The sequence below is a fragment of the Sycon ciliatum genome, chromosome 1, assembly GCF_964019385.1.
Source record: "Sycon ciliatum chromosome 1, ocSycCili1.1, whole genome shotgun sequence".
In the NCBI taxonomy this organism is placed as follows: Eukaryota; Metazoa; Porifera; class Calcarea; order Leucosolenida; family Sycettidae; genus Sycon; species Sycon ciliatum.
Window position 1 is genome coordinate 79,756,518 of NC_088643.1, and position 18,815 is coordinate 79,775,332.

An 18,815-nucleotide genomic window follows, 5' to 3' on the forward strand; every position below is an offset into this window, starting at 1 on the left:
CGGTAATCCGTACCGACTCAGCGCCGCAGTCACCTCCGGAAGTTGTTCGGACGGAGCAACGACATCGTCGACATAGTTGTCTGCATCAGGAAAGTCGCACAGCGCAAACTTCACGATGGCGTCCATGACTTTCGGAGCTATGCTGAGACCAAATGCCATTCGTTCCATGACATACGTGACTCCATTGAATACCACGGTCTGATACCGAACGAGGCTGGGGTCGACGTGAACTTGTAAAAACGCCTTCTTGATATCGACGACTACCTGGTCACCGCCACGGCGTCTCCACTCCCTGATCTTCTGGTCGCATGCAGGCGCGTCGCCTCCAGGATGGGAAAGAATCGCCTCATTCAAACGACGGTAGTCTAAGCAGGGACGTACAGGCGTAGACGCCTTGTGTCCTTGACACACAGCCATTAGAGGGAGGATCGCACCTGACTTGCCGTGTCGATCTGGATCATGGGGCACCATCCAACCATGGTCGATCCACGACTGCACCTCCTTCTGGTACTGTTGCTCCTGCTCTGCAGAGAGCTTCTTCCGTGAGTACTGTGTCACTCCGGAGCCAATGCTATCAGTCGGCTCTACACCACCTCCCCAGACCCAGGCGACGGTCCACGACTTTGCACTATTGTCCCAGCGCACCTTGAAATCGGCTGAACTGAGGGTGACACCATCCGAATCTCGCTCAACAGAGATGTGCCTCGAGAGCTTCTGCTTCGGCGCTCGTTCAGCATGGCCAGCTGCGGCAGCCGCTACATCGGGCCCTTTTCCGAACCGAATAGCACTCGCCGAGCCATTCTGGTAGCGTATCTCAAGACCACCAGCCGCGCTGGCAACGTCATTGCCAAGAATCAGGTCAGCATCCACTCCCTCATGCTTTGAAACTACCAGGAAGTCCACGCACAGTTCCGGAAGCTGAACTATATCATCATGTTGCTGGACAGTCGCAGCAACAGATCCAACTGACTCCAGGGACGTGCCGTCGATGCCGACCACCCAGTCAGTTGTCGATTCCACCTGATCAGCCAGGCCCACGGCAGTTACTACACTCTCTTTCATCAGAGATCGCGTGCATCCAGTATCCACAACCGCTGCGACTGATATCCAAGAGTCATCATGGCCCTTAACACACACATCAACTTTCAGCAGCTTAGAGCTCTGCCCACCAGTTGATATTGGGATTCCGTCAGCATCAGTAGACACTCCAGCCTGACAATGCCCAGCACTCACAGCCACTGAAGCAGACTCAGTCTTGGCCTTTGGACAATTTCGCCTGATGTGGCCATACTCTTTGCAAGAGTAACACTGTGGCCCTCGTGACTTGCCAGTGGTGTGGCTGTTGCCCTTGGCCTTAGGGCAATTCCTTCTTACATGACCAGGCTCCTTACATGAATAGCACTTGACAGCTGCAGCCACGGACTTCCCTCCACTGACACTTATAGTATCATCGACGGACATAGCCCTGACACGTTTGATCATATCGGTAAGAGTCATGCTACCGCTAGAGCACTGGATTCTCACCTCTCTGGCGAAGTCTCTGGGCAAGCCCCCAACAAACTGTTCTAACAGCATCGGATCTTTGTCGTCCGCAATGTTGTGACCAGAGCTCTTCAACAGCCTCTTTAGCTCCGCCGCATACTCGTCTACTGACTCTGTGGATCCCATGGAACGCGCTTTGAACAAGCGGTAACACTCCGCAGCAGAAGGAGCAAAGGCTTCAGTCAACACCTTCTTCACCTCGTCAGGTTTCTCCTTGTCCGAGTCGGGCATGGCGTTGAATACAGTATACGCAGCCTTATCCAAGAGCAACGGCAAGTTTGCCATCTGCTCTTTGCCCGTATCCCACTTGTGGGATTTCGCTAGGATCATAAACTTTGACCAGAATACATCTAGGTCGTCACCTCGCCCTCGGTACGGACGCATAAATCCATCCAACTTCACAGACATTTTATTCTCATGAACAAACACTAAGACTTTCTATTTCCTTCCGACTCCACAAAAGTCCTACTCTGCAACACGTTGTCCCGGGTTTCGGCACCAAAAGCTGTTGGAGAACATGCACTCCACGCCGGCTTACGGCCAGTTCACTCACAACACCACAGAGCTTCCAAGGAAATTAGTTATTCTTCTAGATGGAAAATGAGAAACGTCTGTTATCACCACAAGTTGGAACTAACTCCACGCCAAGATCAAACGGAAGCTAAGCCCGAAAAAGAACCATGGCCAGCTTGCCAAAAGTAACGCGTAGCAAGCGTGCACGCAAGCACACTCCATACATAAGTCAGGATGCACACAAAAGCTACAAACTCGGAATAAGGGCAGCGCAGACCACGCCGAAACCGCAACTAGAAGATTGACCGCTGACAGGTCAATCAGTGAATGGAAAAGCATGCACCACCGCACGGACGCGCACTCACTAACCTACAATCAATACACGGAAAATGGCATCACGCAGAAGGTATACCAAGCAGAGCATGCACAAGTAACAATACAGTTCCAGCCAGTGGCTGCCACGTTACCATAAACTACAACAGAGGGTATAACATCCCAGTTTGAAGAAGGGCTGAGGCTTCCTGCAGCTTCATCTGTGAAAAGAATTCGGGTGGACACACCCATTCCCATAGCGCTGCATATCACATCCGAACCAGTTCCGTTATTTTACTAAAATAACGGAACTGGTTCGGATGTGATATGCAGCGCTATGGGAATGGGTGTGTCCACCCGAATTCTTTTCATATAACATCCCAGTCCTTGAAAAAGGCCAATAAACTGGCAAAAATGTGTACACATGGTGCACTCGTGCATGCAGTGCAGGTCATTTTTGTAAGATACTGATAGTTCCCGGTTATACGTCGAATCCCGGTTGTAAGGCGACCCCCACCCTTTCTCCTTCTATTTTTAGTCGTAAAAGGTCAACTTACAACCGGAAAATTATGGTACAGGTTAGCAAAAAAACATTGGTTGAAGGGTGGCTGACACAAAAATACAAAACATACTTGGCAGCTATTGCCTTCAGCACAATGTTGCATGCTTACCTGTTGAAATCCAAGGAGACCATGAGCATTGTCGTTGGTAAGAATAGTACATGCCAGGCTAGTCTGAGTGCCCAGGATAGAGCCACCGGTGGGTGACGTGATTTGAATGGAGAATGACTCGTCAATCTCAGGTATGGCATCATTCAAGACACGCACGCTGACACTGCGCTCCGTTTCTTGCTCCTTGAATGTGAGCACACCGCCACTGGAAAGACCAGCACAGAACAAGAAAATAGTCATCAGTTGAGAGTGTTGAAAAGGGGAAAAAAGTCAAGAAAAATTTGACTGCCACTACCAGGACTCGAACCAGAGGCCTTCGCTATAGGCCAGCGATGCTCTAACCACTGCTACGGTGTAGCCGTTATTCCAGCAGAGACCCATTCAGCATTTTTTTCTGACTTCATCAAAATATGAGCCATGATCGCTATACTGCTGAGATACTGCTTGAGCCAAATTCCTGGATATACAGATTCAGATAGCAGGCAAGTTTTGATGACATCGCTCACCGATCGACAAAGTCAGTTTGGTCGCTGATGAGGCTTGACTGTAGCACTTCCGTCTGGCCAGCTGTCTCCCTGGCAACCATCAGCACTGTAGTATTGAACGATGATGTGGCAATTGTAACAGGCTCTACACTCACTGCACCCGTTAGCGATGAGCTCTGCACATGCACACACAGAACAGTGGAAATAGATTGACTTTTTCCACCAAAGTTCACCGAGAGTGGATTCACCAAGAAGCGCTATAATTATATTCTAGCATGCATGTGTATCAAAAAAAGAAGAAAAAAGGGGGTTTGTCAACTGACAACCGCTCTATTCAGTTGCTATTCACTCTGCGCTGAATCTATCAAGTAAGCAAATTTTCATATCCCAACAAAGGTCATGAATACGAGTTATGATCGTTGGGTAGATTTGATGAGCGAAGGTATCAGATGAACAGAAGTACAACTGCACACACACACACACACACACACACACACACACACACACACACACACACACACACACACACACACACACACACACACACACACACACACACACACACACACACACACACACACACACACACACACACACACACACACACACACACACACACACACACACACACACACACACACACACACACACACACACACACACACACACACACACACACACACACACACACACACACACACACACACACACACACACACACACACACACACACACACACACACACACACACACACACACACACACACACACACACACACACACACACACACACACACACACACACACACACACACACACACACACACACACACACACACACACACACACACACACACACACACACACACACACACACACACACACACACACACACACACACACACACACACACACACACACACACACACACACACACACACACACACACACACACACACACACACACACACACACACACACACACACACACACACACACACACACACACACACACACACACACACACACACACACACACACACACACACACACACACACACACACACACACACACACACACACACACACACACACACACACACACACACACACACACACACACACACACACACACACACACACACACACACACACACACACACACACACACACACACACACACACACACACACACACACACACACACACACACACACACACACACACACACACACACACACACACACACACACACACACACACACACACACACACACACACACACACACACACACACACACACACACACACACACACACACACACACACACACACACACACACACACACACACACACACACACACACACACACACACACACACACACACACACACACACACACACACACACACACACACACACACACACACACACACACACACACACACACACACACACACACACACACACACACACACACACACACACACACACACACACACACACACACACACACACACACACACACACACACACACACACACACACACACACACACACACACACACACACACACACACACACACACACACACACACACACACACACACACACACACACACACACACACACTACTACTACTATGATACAGCTACCCTAAACGGGTCACGCCGCCCTCCACCCAAGCATGAGCACTATGAGGGGCAGTGGCAAATAAAGAGAATCAGCTAGCAGAACTGGCAAAACAGATGAAACAATGGAGTAGAACGGACGACTGCTGTACTGTAACAACAACCTGACAGCTACAGTGACAACGACTGAAAATGAACAGGAAAGAAAAAAAATTCAAAATTTCACGCCACGAAAAAACACTGTCCACGAAAGAATCTACCAAGCAAAAGGAATGTGGGCATCCGAAATCCCACCAGGACTCCACTAGCAGTTCTTCCACGTTGACGATGTAAGCGGCAGGGCAATGCCTCACAAATCCGACAGACTTCCGCAACGCTTGACCAGTGCACTCATGACGACGAAAGATTGAAGTTTCAATTCCCACCATTCCGCCATTGCGACCTTCCTCTCCGCACTCGCTCGTCCACTCCACTGAAACAACGACTTGTTCCAGCACTCCACCAGCCAATCCGCAATTCCCACCACTGCATTCTTCGAGCTTGGATTCTTCACAGCACTCGAGGGATAGCTACTCCACTGCGAGTGGTGGACCACGGCCGACGCAGCAGTGACAATATCGAAGTAAATTGTCCTGCAAGCTACATCGCGATTCCGCGCTCCAATCATGCAGCACTACCTTGGCAGTGTGCGAGGGTGCTCCAGGGTCGACTCTGGCTAGGCCAGAGTCGCCCTGGGCAGGCAGAAAAACTTTGGAGAAAGCCAAGAACACGGAGCTCAGAAAGTGTACACACACACACACACACACACACACACACACACACACACACACACACACACACACACACACACACACACACACACACACACACACACACACACACACACACACACACACACACACACACACACACACACACACACACACACACACACACACACACACACACACACACACACACACACACACACACACACACACACACACACACACACACACACACACACACACACACACACACACACACACACACACACACACACACACACACACACACACACACACACACACACACACACACACACACACACACACACACACACACACACACACACACACACACACACACACACACACACACACACACACACACACACACACACACACACACACACACACACACACACACACACACACGGAGGAAAATTCACTTCACCTTGCAGTGACATTATGTCTCACCTGTGCCATGGTAAAGCTAGCAGTAGTGGAGTTAAACTGGTAAACAGTGAGACCCGTCACTGGACTGGCCACAGTCACAAACAGACCACCGCCCTGACGGAATGTGTTCAACTGACGGGCATCACGAAGCATTAGGTTGGATGATACTGCGACAAACACATTTGTGGCCGCATTCCACCTGAACAGAGAGGCTGCATATGCCTTGGTAATATCTATCAAAGGGTTTTAGAGAGAATCACACAGCAGTGACACCATGAGATATCAGAGAGGTGTGCAAAGGTCACCATTTACAAGGGTAACGGGGAAAGGTAGCGACAGCACGACCATAGAGGCAACAAACCTTACAACCTGCCAATATATTATATTGATGTTACAAGGAAAGTACCCTGTACAATCCTACCACGGACGAGATAGGGAGGGAGGGAGAAGAGAGAGAGAGAGAGAGAGAGAGAGAGAGAGAGAGAGAGAGAGAGAGAGAGAGAGAGAGAGAGAGAGAGAGAGAGAGAGAGGGAGAAAGAGAGAGAGAGAGAGAGAGAGAGAGAGAGATAGACAGAAAAAGAGAGAGAGAGAGAGAGAGAGAGAGAGAGAGAGAGAGAGAGAGATACAAATATTACACACCAATGAATCAAACAAGTCTCATTCCGCTGTTACTCCGAGTTTCGTGTCAAAACACTTCATCAGACAGCATAGATAAGCAGCCCAAGGACTTTAGACAACTGTCTAGATAGATAGATAGGTAGATAGATAGATAGATAGAGAGAGAGAGAGAGAGAGAGAGAGAGAGAGAGAGAGAGAGAGAGAGAGAGAGAGAGAGAGAGAGAGAGAGAGAGAGAGAGAGAGAGAGAGAGAGAGAGGACCATTACATTTACCTGCTAAGTCTCTGTTTGCAATAAGAATGTAGTCACTGTTGTCAGCAGAGAAGTATTTGACACTCTGTGCATTGTTGGTGGCAAGGTATTGCACCGCCTGGAATCTAGATCCACGCCAAACGTATACACGAGTCCTGCACAAGACAAAAAGAATGACAGACATAGCACAGACATCGCATACGTACTTCCACCAGTACAGGCCTGCTTGCACACACCAGCGGAAGCAATAGTGGTAGGTGAACGGAAGAAGCAGAGTTGAAAAAGCAGACCAAAGGAAAAGCAGGACAATGCCAACAATTATCAATGTCAAGACACGCGTCAGCACCTCGAACAACAGCACACACACACACACACACACACACACACACACACACACACACACACACACACACACACACACACACACATGCTTACAAGCGCGCCGCTGTGAGACCGATCGAATCATAGGCTCCGGTGACAACGAGCACAGTTTCACTGTCGGAAGTGGTGAAGATTTCACACGATGTAGCACCAAAGGTAGAGATGGACTAGAAGAAATAGCAGAAACAGAATCACAGGCGCACGTAGGTGCAAAAGGAAATTTAGTGGATTCCATTACACCAAAATTGGTCAAGCTCTCACAAATTACTGAAATAAGACTAGTGCAGATCTTGCTTACCGCACCTTTCTGTATGTGGGAGCAGGTAAGACTTTCTCTCGTGATAACATGGTAAGAACTTTACCAGTGAACAAGATACAAATCAATGAAACTTAGGTGCAGATTGTCACCACAACACACAGCCACAGTCTGCACTAAATGCAACAAAAACTATGCTATACTTGCTCTCTCTCTCAACTAAGGTCAACAAAGAGAGAGAGAGAGAGAGAGAGAGAGAGAGAGAGAGAGAGAGAGAGAGAGAGAGAGAGAGAGAGAGAGAGAGAGAGAGAGAGAGAGAGAGAGAGAGAGAGAGAGAGAGAGAGAAGAGAGAGAGAGAGAGAGAGTATGTGTGTGTGTGTGTGTGTGTGTGTGTGTGTGTGTGTGTGTGTGTGTGTGTGTGTGTGTGTGTGTGTGTGTGTGTGTGTGTGTGTGTGTGTGTGTGTGTGTGTGTGTGCATGTGTGCACGTGTGTGCATGCATGCATGTCTGCGTGTGTACAAAATGCCTAATGCTTTCTTCGCAACGGCAATCTGTGCTAGTGTAAATGCAAAACATACAAGTGCACACTATGTAAACGTAGAATACCTGAGCAAGAGCAAGACCAGTGTCAGTCAGCCTGTACAGGGCAGAATCTACATTGGTACTATTGGAGTTGTCTTGCATGTTGACAAAGAACAGGTACTCTTCAGTGCTGGTACTGAAGAACTTGACGTCCACCGCGCCGATGGTGGGTACAGCTTGCAGCTGGAAATCGCGCAAAATACAAACAAAATGGGTAGGTGAGGGAAGTTGGGCATACGGTTCACTCTTTCGACAGACAGAACAGAACACAAAAGACCCGCAATATGTTGTGAAATGGACATGTTACCAGTATGATGATGGAACTAAGCCATGCATAGTTTGCATCCAATCCAGCAGTGAAGCACAGCTACTAGCCATGCTACAAATCCACACACGAGGCATAGCATGGGCAAACACCTACAAGAAGACCAGCTCATGAAACACTGCAAGCATGGCTACTGCTCATGAAACACTGCAAGCATGGCTACTGCTCATGAAACACTGCAAGCATGGCTACTGGATAGGGTCTCATACCTGCTGGAGGAAACCATTGGTCATTTGGAATACTTGAGACTGCACTTCGGTGCGGCCCGGCGAGCCAAAGTTAGCAACTGCGAAGAATCGGTCCCCGGAGTCAGCAATCCAGGAAATCCATGCACGGGCACCGTTGGCGGCAATACTCTGTACAGTATTATACAAGAAGAGATTGTATGACATCATACTGAGCCACTGCAGGGGGCAAAGTCATCCCTGAATTAATAAATCGGCATGGTCATCTGGAAAAATGTATTCGTAGCATACTATATGTAGTGGCAATACAGTTGATCAAGTAGGAGCAATGCACTGAAGTCACTGAAATGCTGCTGCAATGATTAAGCCCACCTGTAGCTTGAGCCACTGTCCATCCCAGTAGTAGAGCGCAGATTCAGCACTGTTCGTGGACGGCAGAGCAACAGGACTTCCACCTGGGATGGGTATAGGTCCAGTGGACATACTGCTGCTCGCGGCTAGCATGTACACGGTGTTGCCAGCGGTGTACGAGTACCAGCTGCGGATATTGGATGTCTGGATAGTTTGGATGCTGCCCAGGTTCAGCATGCTACCACCTGAAGTGAAGGGACGTCAAAATAAACGCACAGTTGAGGAAAAGCACTGCCTCGCTGCTTGTCCACCTAGATATTACTGTAGCTCACATGCATGCACTAGGCACACAAAAAATGCACTGCCAACTTGTAACTGCTTCACAAAAGATTGCCCTGTGCGCTGCCAGGTACACACACACACACACACACGCACACGCACGCACGCACGCACGCACGCACGCACGCACGCACGCACACCCACACACACACAAACACACAAACAAACAAACAAACACACACAGACATACAGACACACACACACAGACACACAGACACACACACACAAGTGGGAGTTGTCTGACTTGATGTATCACAGCACGGGTACCAGACCGGACATCAGTAACCATAACAATAGGGTGCTGTGTGGCTTACCGGCAGACGTGGCCGTCCCACTGTTCACGCTCCATTGTACAGATACAGCGCCGAACGATCCCTGGCTTCGTCGTACGACAAGAGGAATCACTCCAACGTTCTCCTCAACATCAATAGAAGTAGCACTGTGGGACGGTGGATATCAAAATACAAATAGGACCATACATGCCGTGAGATGAACAGCCCACCATGCCACCAATGCGCGCCAAACTACAATGCAAGACACTCAGATAGATGATTCCACGTTATTATGATCATTCCCATTCCAGAGTTGGACAAGAGAAGCATGACATTGAAAAGACTACTTATACTGGGCAGGAATATGGAGCCGCAGTGCCCGGTAAACTGAACTTACCTTGCATCACTGGAGAAGAACAACTGCATAACACCGTGCGGGTCGCTGTTCTCCAGGATGGTGATGTTTGCCGTGGTACGCTGACCCAAGACAGAACCACCGCTGGGCGGCATCAGGGTTACTGAATAGGTCTCGGTCAGCTCCGGAATTGTGTCCATGGAAGCGGAAATCGTAAATGTCTAACAGAACATACAAAGGAGCACAAACCGGATTGGAACACGAGTGAATCACTAAATAACTGACAGCCAGAACTTTACAGTAAAGAGACATCCACATCTGTGAATGTAAATTTGTGCATGATAACCAGCAGCCATTTATCATAACAAATAACCGCACTTCACGAATAAGGAGAATTACAAGATTCAACAACCACTGTCAAGTCAGCATTCAATATACACGTACAATAAGTAAGGATTGGATACTGCTTTTGCATCTATATCTTCGATACTTCTCACGATACTAATGATCATATTGGCTCCTGGTGGTGCAATTTTGGTGAGAGGGGATCAAGACTGACCTTAATATCTTCGTCCGTGAGAAAGACGATTGTCCCAGTGGTTGGCGATAAATCTGGAACAGTGAGAGACAACGTCGTAGAGGCAATAGGTATATTGGCAACACGTACACGTAGCTGGCACAGTGAGTTGTCTGAAACACGCCTGTGACACCAGACAGCCGTCATGAGTAATGCACACAGAAATATTCCCTGGGCAGTTTTAAAGCAATGCTGTACAGAAAACATGATTTGACATTGGACTCACCGCTCCTGCCAGCACTCTCAACTGAAAATGGGACTTGCACTTCACCAAAGAGACCAGCTGTGCGCATCACTGTCAGAGTAACAGCTGGACGAACACAATTGCAACAAGAAACACAGCACAGAAATCCAGAATTCCAGTCAAAAATACAGTTCTTGACAATCCTCCCCTTAAAGTTGAGATGGTGTGTGTGTGTGTGGGGGGGGGGGGGGGCATGTGCATGTGCATGTGCATATGCATGTGTGTGTGTGTGTGTGTGTGTGTGTGTGTGTGTGTGTGTGTGTGTGTGTGTGTCACCCATTTACTGAGGTGTGGTGAGCCCATAAGTGGGATCATTTTCAAGTCCACCCAGAGTTTTAGGGATTTCAGGGGGTGTCGGCCGTTGGGCGGTTCAATAGCCAGTTGAGTCATCTTTCAAAGATTCCTTTTGAGACTCTCTCCCCTCTCCCGGGGAGACCCACGTGACCAGTTTTGGCAGTGAGCAGCAAGTACAAGTGTGTGTGTGTGGGGGGGGGGGGTGCGTGTGTGGTGTGTGTGTGTGTGTGTGCATGCATGCGTGCGTGCGTGTGTCCTTGTCCTCACCCACTTACTGAGGTGCGGTGAGCCCATAAGTGGGATCACTTCCAAGTCTACCCATAGTTTGGGGGTTTCAGGGGGTGGTGGCCGTTGGGCGGTTCATTAGCTAATTGAGTCATCTTTCCAAGATTCCTTTTGAGTCTCTCTCCCCTATCCCGGGGAGACCAACGTGACCAGTTTTGGCAGTGAGCAAGTACACGTTTGTGTGTGTGTGTGTGTGTGTGGGGGGGGGGGGGGTGCTTGTATGTGCGTGCGTGTGTGGAAAGCTGTGACCTTTGCAAACCATTCAGAATTTTCATAATACACACGCACACACAGCAATTATACGCAATACCGAGGTAAATGTTCAGGCTTCCTGACATACCACTTCCAGATGAGTTGCCCGGGACTGGCTCACGCAATGTTGCTGTTTGTGATGTGACGGCAAAATCAATGATGCCATTAGCATTGTCATTTGCAAGGATAGTAACAGTGGCTGGAGAAGCGGAGAAGAACACACACCAGATACAGGGAAAGTAAGTTTAAAACAAATATCAGAAGTTCAGAACGAAGTTAATTTCTAAAACAAAACGGAGTACAGAAGACAGGTACACGCGAACGGACAACTTCTAGCAAATTGCAAATGTCTTTACCGACCGACAGACAGACAGACAGACACACACACACATATGCTGCATACGTGCAAGCAACAAAGCTAGCTAGAGTGCAGCCTGAACAAGCCGTACAGAAGACTTACCAACACTTGGGGTCCCAATGGTAGCACCACCAGACTCGCCCGTAAGCGTGACACTAAACTTCTCATTGATCTCCGGTATTTGATCGGCCGTGATACCAATGCTGATAGTTTGGGAGTCGACACCATCATTGAATACCAATAGCTGCGTGAGGATGATTGGCCAGCAACACAACAATAGACAGAGAAACGTGTGAATCTTAGCCAATAGAACAAACACTAGCGCAGGTAGAATACCTTTGAACGCAAAGAACCTGTGCATTTCCATGGCGTACTCGGCTGTCAGAAAAGCGGAAATACATGAGCAAACGCCCAGATGCATGCACACATACACAAAAGCGAATGTTGGTAATCTTCCTAAGCTAGAGCCTTCATGTACTCACATATTCACACAGATCTCACCAAAACCTACCCTGTTTGTCGGAAGAGTGAAGTCGATGCTGCCGGGAGTGACCGACTCAGCCGTCGCGAAGAAGAAGACGCTGACTTGGCCGAACAGACCCTGTGTACGGCTTACTGTTAGGTTGACAAATCCAACGTCCTCTGACACGGAAACCCTGCATGAAACACAGCAGAGAGTCGGGGATCCTTCCATCGTGAGGACGATAGTTGTACAGCACAAAACACATTCAGTGCAGAACTAGAACTGGGCAAAGAAGCTGGTCACCGCCAGAAATACAACATTCGCTGAATCACCTGCCTCATTTCAGAATTACTGTCCACATGTCCTGAAGCTTGCAAACAGCCAGTGGTGATGCATGTTAGTGTTGGAAATAAATTCAAATACTCGGGAAACACAGCTTACAGGGTGGAATTCCCGTCGAAGTGCAGCTGGCCATTGGTTCCATCATTCGCCGGAATAGTGACCTCGGCCGAACTAGGCTCAGCAATTGTCGGCTGCACCACGAGGGCTGCAGGTGGTCCCGCAGTGGAATCAGATGGGGCCAGGCTTGCTCCAGTCAGATTGACCAAGAACACTTCTTTCAACTCAGCAACGTCATCCTGCCCAAGAAAACACCACACCTCATCATCAGCATAGTCTTGGCGCTGACGCTATACAGCACAAGATAATTCTAATGATAAAAGTTACCAAGTGTGAAGCTAATACCAGTATTTGCTACATAAAAGTCACGATTCGATAGTGATTCATATCTTAAACATACTTGAAGGCAAAATCACTCGGAATTAGTTGCTACTCAGAGTTTCATGCCTTTAGTAATTTTCAAGAAACTGCAACTTTCGTCTCTATAAAGTAAATTAGTTATGAATGCGTATGTGCGTGTGGTTGTGTGAGTGTGTGCCTGTTGTGAGTGTGTGTCTGTGTTTTGCGTGTGTGCGTATGTGTGTGTGTGTGTGTGTGTGTGTGTGTGTGTGTGTGTGTGTGTGTGTGTGTGTGTGTGCGTGTGCGTGCATGTGTGCGGGTGTGTGTGTTTGTGCAAGTGTGTGTATGTGTATGTGTACGTGTGTGTGTGTGTGTGTGCCGCCATAATTGTACTCGAGGCAAACGACTGCGAAAGGACCAGAGGACTAATCTGCCCATTCAATGCAGCCTATGTAGCGAACGATTCTCCCGCCCGCAGGACCTCACCCGCCACCGAAAACAGAAACACTAGCTGTGTGTAGAACGGTCCCCTTTCACCTCAATTACTCTCCTTGTTTCTTTTCCTTTCTCGCTGTTGTCTCCCGCTTCTGGGAGCGACGTGGCCATTTTGTGGCAGTTGTACATAGTAGTAGTAGTGTGTGTGTGTGTGTGTGTGTGTGTGTGTGCGCGTGCGCGTGCGTGCATGCATGCGTGTGTGTTTGTGCATATGTGTGCGTGCGTGAGTGCACGCGTGTGGGTGGGTGTTGTGCATGTGTTGCGCATGTGTGTGTGCATGTGAACTGTGAAGGCGCTGCACCTACTTGGTCTGCGTCAGCAATATTGTCGCTTATCTTTCGACAATTTGAACTTAGACTTTGGACATGAACGCGTGCACCTGAAGTGATACAACTTGGTACGATGGAAGGTAAGGTACAGAATGACAACTAGCTGCGAGGAATTTATTGTCCAAGGAAGGGTTCCTACTTTTTTCGGTCCTCCTCGTCGCTGCTTTCGGCGCTGGCGACAAATATTTTGCTCGGGATCGACTCTCTTGCTTTTGCAAGCTCATCTCTCTTCCTCTCCGCTGCCTGGCTATTTTCTAAAGAGAAGTCGATCGTGACGGTCGCCTTCTATAGGACTTCGCCTGGGCAGCACGACAGCCTGTGTGGTTCAAATCAGACGCCGTTCTTTGCAAGATTTTATTTTGAACGACGACGACGCGTACAGTACATGTACTTGCAAATCTCCACGACGCGCTGGATACTCCGAGCGAGGAGCTGGAGGTAAGGGAGCTGCGATCTCAGCTTGATGAGCGATCCCTGAGGTGAGCGATCTCGGCCGTTCAGCAAAATCGAGCTGATTCCGAGTAGCCGATTACTTTCTTGTGGCTTGCGCTGCTCTTGCCTGCACAGCGTAACAAGATAATCTATTTTGATGCGGCGCTGTATCAATCCGAATCACCCACCTGTCGCTCTCGAAATCCACTCGAACTCTAGCTACACCTTTCAGGTACTAGCAAACTAACTAGCTAACCAAAATTGGGATGAAATAGGCTGCCAAGTAAGCATTGGCGACATATAAACAAAGCTGAAAGATAAGCGACAATATCGCTGACGCGGACCAAGTAGCACATTGAGCACTGAGCAAACATCTGTTGTTACTCTCCTGCTTCGTAATATCTTACATTGTACACCGTTACGTGGATGGTAGTGGACGTGACTCCATCAGCCATAACCACCGACTGGATACCCTGATCAAAATCATCACCAGGAATGGCAGCTGCTGACTGGCCAGGTGACACTGTGGTAAGACTCTCGTTGATGCTGAATGCTTCGTAGGTCACAATGATGTCGTCTGCACAAAGACCGCGATAGCAACAGGGTTGAAGGCACAATCATTATCAACACTTTGTGACGACAATACCAGAAACAGCAAGATGAAGGTAAAACCCAAATGGAACAAAATGGTTCAATTGCGGTCACAGAACAAAACAAGCATATGGAACATCACAAATATAAACACAGAGCCATCGATTGTAGTTCGCATGGTGCAGTATTTTGCAGTTCATTTGATCTGTAAAACCAGTTGACCACTTTTATTCTACTTTGGTGTGTCCCACAGGCTATTGGCCTTCTTTTACAGGAGACTGACGGAAGATGCACAAGAAAACATTTTAATGGAAAACAACACTTGAGACACACACATCCGTACAAACAAACACACACACACATGCGCGCATGCACGCACGCGTGCGTGCACGCACATACACACACACACACACACATATACACACACACACATACACACACACACACACATACACACGCACACTTATCTCAGAAGGTTCATCTCACCTATGGAACCGAACTCCCGGACAATTGTAAAGGTCACATTGATCTCCGCGCTGCCTTCGTTCACAGTTCGCTTCAGAGAGCTACCGGCAAACGCCACTTGGCCATGAGGCATGTTGCTAGCACGTAGCGTGATGACAGCAGTGGTCATGGTGGAATCCAGCTCTGCTGCTCCACCAACAGCTGGTACGGATGATACTCCAGACGTACTGATGTTACGCAGAGTAAGAGTTGCCGGTGCGGCAACTTCTGGTGTGGTATCAACTCGCACGCTATTTGGAATCGATGCAACTAGTTGACCCTGTGAAAAAGAAGAGAGGATGAAAATTGAAGTAAAATGTGAGATACTGAATGTCATAACTAGAAATTCGATGACAGACACGGCATGAACAACTTCTTATACTTATATCACAAACAATCAGAGGGAAAAAGGTGGCCGATCCACAGCCCTAATCAAATGCATAATTCATATTTTGAGGGAATGTCGAGGTGAGAAGTAAGTTTGAAACTCTAATCATAAGAAGAAGAAAAGGTTCACACTTGCACATACGGTATGTACGGTATGTGTATGTACGCTCCAGCAGCCAGAGATGCGTCAACCTGTGCTACAAACGTACACTTTTTAGTACGGGTACCAAGCACGGCGTAAATTGCCTATGCCTTCTTCAATCACTTCCTGCGGCACGCCACGTCCATTCATATGGTTCGCCAGTGGGACTAGTGTCTTGTATAATCACGCACACAACGTATAGAGCTTTCGGTGGAAATATGCTTTGTTTTCATTTTTTTATCGCCTGCCGCGTACCTTTCGGCAAAATGTGCCGGCGAGAAACATAGAACAACTATGTGTGACCTTACACAGCAACGAGGCGGGTATGATCCCTGTGTGCATTAACTTAGTTGTACTCACCGGAGCAAAGACCACATAGCCACTGGTCATGTTGAACTCTTGAGCAGGGTTTAATTCCATCGATGTCAGCTCCCAAAACACCCGGACAGTTCCAAATGATGCAACGCTCCGTTCCACACTCAGGGAGAATGACTCGCCTGCACAATATTTATACACGTGAAAGCACACAATTAGTGTGTGTGTGTGTTTGTGTGTGTGTGTGTGTAAAAAAATGAAAAAGACCAAAAAGTAGGGATTCACTGGCCAGAAAAAGCCACTTCATAGCTGTGTGGTGTAGACCAGGCTGAATAGTGGCGGTCAATTCTTCAGCATTGCAACCTGTTGAATGGTGCAATCCCAGCACAAGCTGCTATGGCTTCTGCTGTAGCATCGCTATCATCGCCTCCGGCGATGGGCGTCCAATGGTCCAATGGTGTGTGTGTGTGTGTGTGTGTGTGTGTGTGTGTGTGTGTGTGTGTGTGTGTGTGTGTGTGTGTGCGTGTGCGTGTGTGTGCGTGTGCGTGTGTGTGCGTGTGTGTATGCGTGTGTGTTTTAAAAGGAAGCATGCAGTGGAAAAACAAGACAAGTAAGTAAGTACAAACGTGTCCCACTGGCCAGTGGTCCCAGTGGCCGGAAGGAAGTGACTAGCATTAATTCAAGGATAATGTCTGTACTACGTTGAGTTTGAAAGATATGGGCAAGAACGCACTGCATACCTTCACTGACGATAGCAGACTGAGAACTTGCTGCCAGCGCAACACGGCCAGCAGCCAGATCGTTATCAGCAATCACAACTGTCACGGAGTTATTCGGAGATGCAGCCACTGATGCTCCGCCAGTGGGTGATGAAAGTACCACCTAAAGTCATAAGAAGATAACACAGGAGAGGGTATGATGCTATATGCCAAAAGACAGTATGCTCAAATGCCTCTTATCCAAACGCGTCGGATTCCGCCACATCTCTCTACCGGAAAAGAAAGGTTCAAGTGTACAAGGGAAAAAGGTCGGAAGGTAATATGCCTCCATACACTGTATGGTACCATCGATTCTGATGTATATGTGTGTCTTAGGTGAGAGCATTAGGGCATCAAGCAAGCTGACACCATGTGCAAGTGGCTTCGTACAGAGACATCATACAAAAGTCACAGAAACGGTCCCATCTATTACACGGTTACTCAAACTGCTGCTCTCCAAGAATCAAAGAACGGTGTACATTGAAGCTACACAGAATGTCAGGTTTACTTGTCAACATGCGGTCATAATCTCACTTGATGCATAGTACTGACTAAAGGGTAGCTATTTATTGTATTAAAGGGATTGGCAATTATTGATATTCATGGACACAACCCGCACTGCCATGGGCCACTACGTTTTCTCATTGCCCGCCTTTGAAAAGCGCCAACCAATACTGCTGTTTATGACGGGGTGCAAATTAGCACAAGTCCTAAGAAATCCAATGAAATCAGTGCATTCACCTGGAAACTCTCATCCGGCTCTGGAATTAGATCCTCCTTGAGTTGAATGAAGAAGGATCGCTTTGTTACACCATCAGCAAAGAAGAAATCGGTGGTCGGCACAGAGAAATCAGATCCAGAACCAGCGGTCCCATTGACTGCAGAGTAGCGGATGGTCACATCACCAATACTACCAAACAACCGCTCTACAGTCATTGACAGAGCAAAGTTGGGTTGCTCGTCAACGCGAATAGTCTGCGAATTGTCGTTGGTGGCGTAGATCACAAAGACGCCATTGGCAGCATCATTGCCCGTGATGCCAACCGAAGCTGACTGGCTAGTACCGAGAATGGGCTCATTGGCAGCTATGGCGGCCGGACCGCTGACCAATGACACGCTCTGCAGGTCGACGGCAAAGTATTCAGTGAGCTCTGGGGTGCTGTCAGCAAGAATGGTGGCCATGACATTGGCCTGGCGCTGGCCGGCTGGTATCACAACGCTGCTTCCGGTCACCAGCGTGAAGTCCAGATTGGCCTGGGCTTGGGCACGCAGTAGTGCCTACGTACAGAAATTGCATAGATCAAAAGCAACAGTACAACGGCCATGATTACCAACGCCTGAACTACAAATGGGAGAGAATGACAC

General features: G+C 48.3%; 1 protein-coding gene across 1 annotated transcript in view; it reads right to left on the reverse strand.

Moving 5' to 3' along the window:
- LOC135805720 (adhesion G-protein coupled receptor V1-like) overlaps positions 1–18,815 on the reverse strand; it is a 79,817-nt gene that overhangs the window by 31,332 nt on the left and 29,670 nt on the right. Inside the window, exons 41-61 of the mRNA XM_065319805.1 lie at positions 18,192–18,728; positions 17,433–17,574; positions 16,738–16,874; positions 15,831–16,128; positions 15,161–15,330; positions 13,201–13,397; positions 12,808–12,952; positions 12,399–12,540; positions 12,027–12,137; positions 11,090–11,173; positions 10,846–10,898; positions 10,329–10,507; positions 9,974–10,098; positions 9,342–9,565; positions 8,994–9,140; positions 8,484–8,642; positions 7,677–7,789; positions 7,263–7,396; positions 6,394–6,605; positions 3,545–3,699; positions 3,039–3,243 (exon numbers count right to left, since the gene is read on the reverse strand). Coding sequence (XP_065175877.1) covers positions 3,039–3,243; positions 3,545–3,699; positions 6,394–6,605; positions 7,263–7,396; positions 7,677–7,789; positions 8,484–8,642; positions 8,994–9,140; positions 9,342–9,565; positions 9,974–10,098; positions 10,329–10,507; positions 10,846–10,898; positions 11,090–11,173; positions 12,027–12,137; positions 12,399–12,540; positions 12,808–12,952; positions 13,201–13,397; positions 15,161–15,330; positions 15,831–16,128; positions 16,738–16,874; positions 17,433–17,574; positions 18,192–18,728 — 3,669 coding nt within the window. The remainder of the gene's footprint in view (positions 1–3,038; positions 3,244–3,544; positions 3,700–6,393; positions 6,606–7,262; positions 7,397–7,676; positions 7,790–8,483; positions 8,643–8,993; positions 9,141–9,341; positions 9,566–9,973; positions 10,099–10,328; positions 10,508–10,845; positions 10,899–11,089; positions 11,174–12,026; positions 12,138–12,398; positions 12,541–12,807; positions 12,953–13,200; positions 13,398–15,160; positions 15,331–15,830; positions 16,129–16,737; positions 16,875–17,432; positions 17,575–18,191; positions 18,729–18,815) is intronic.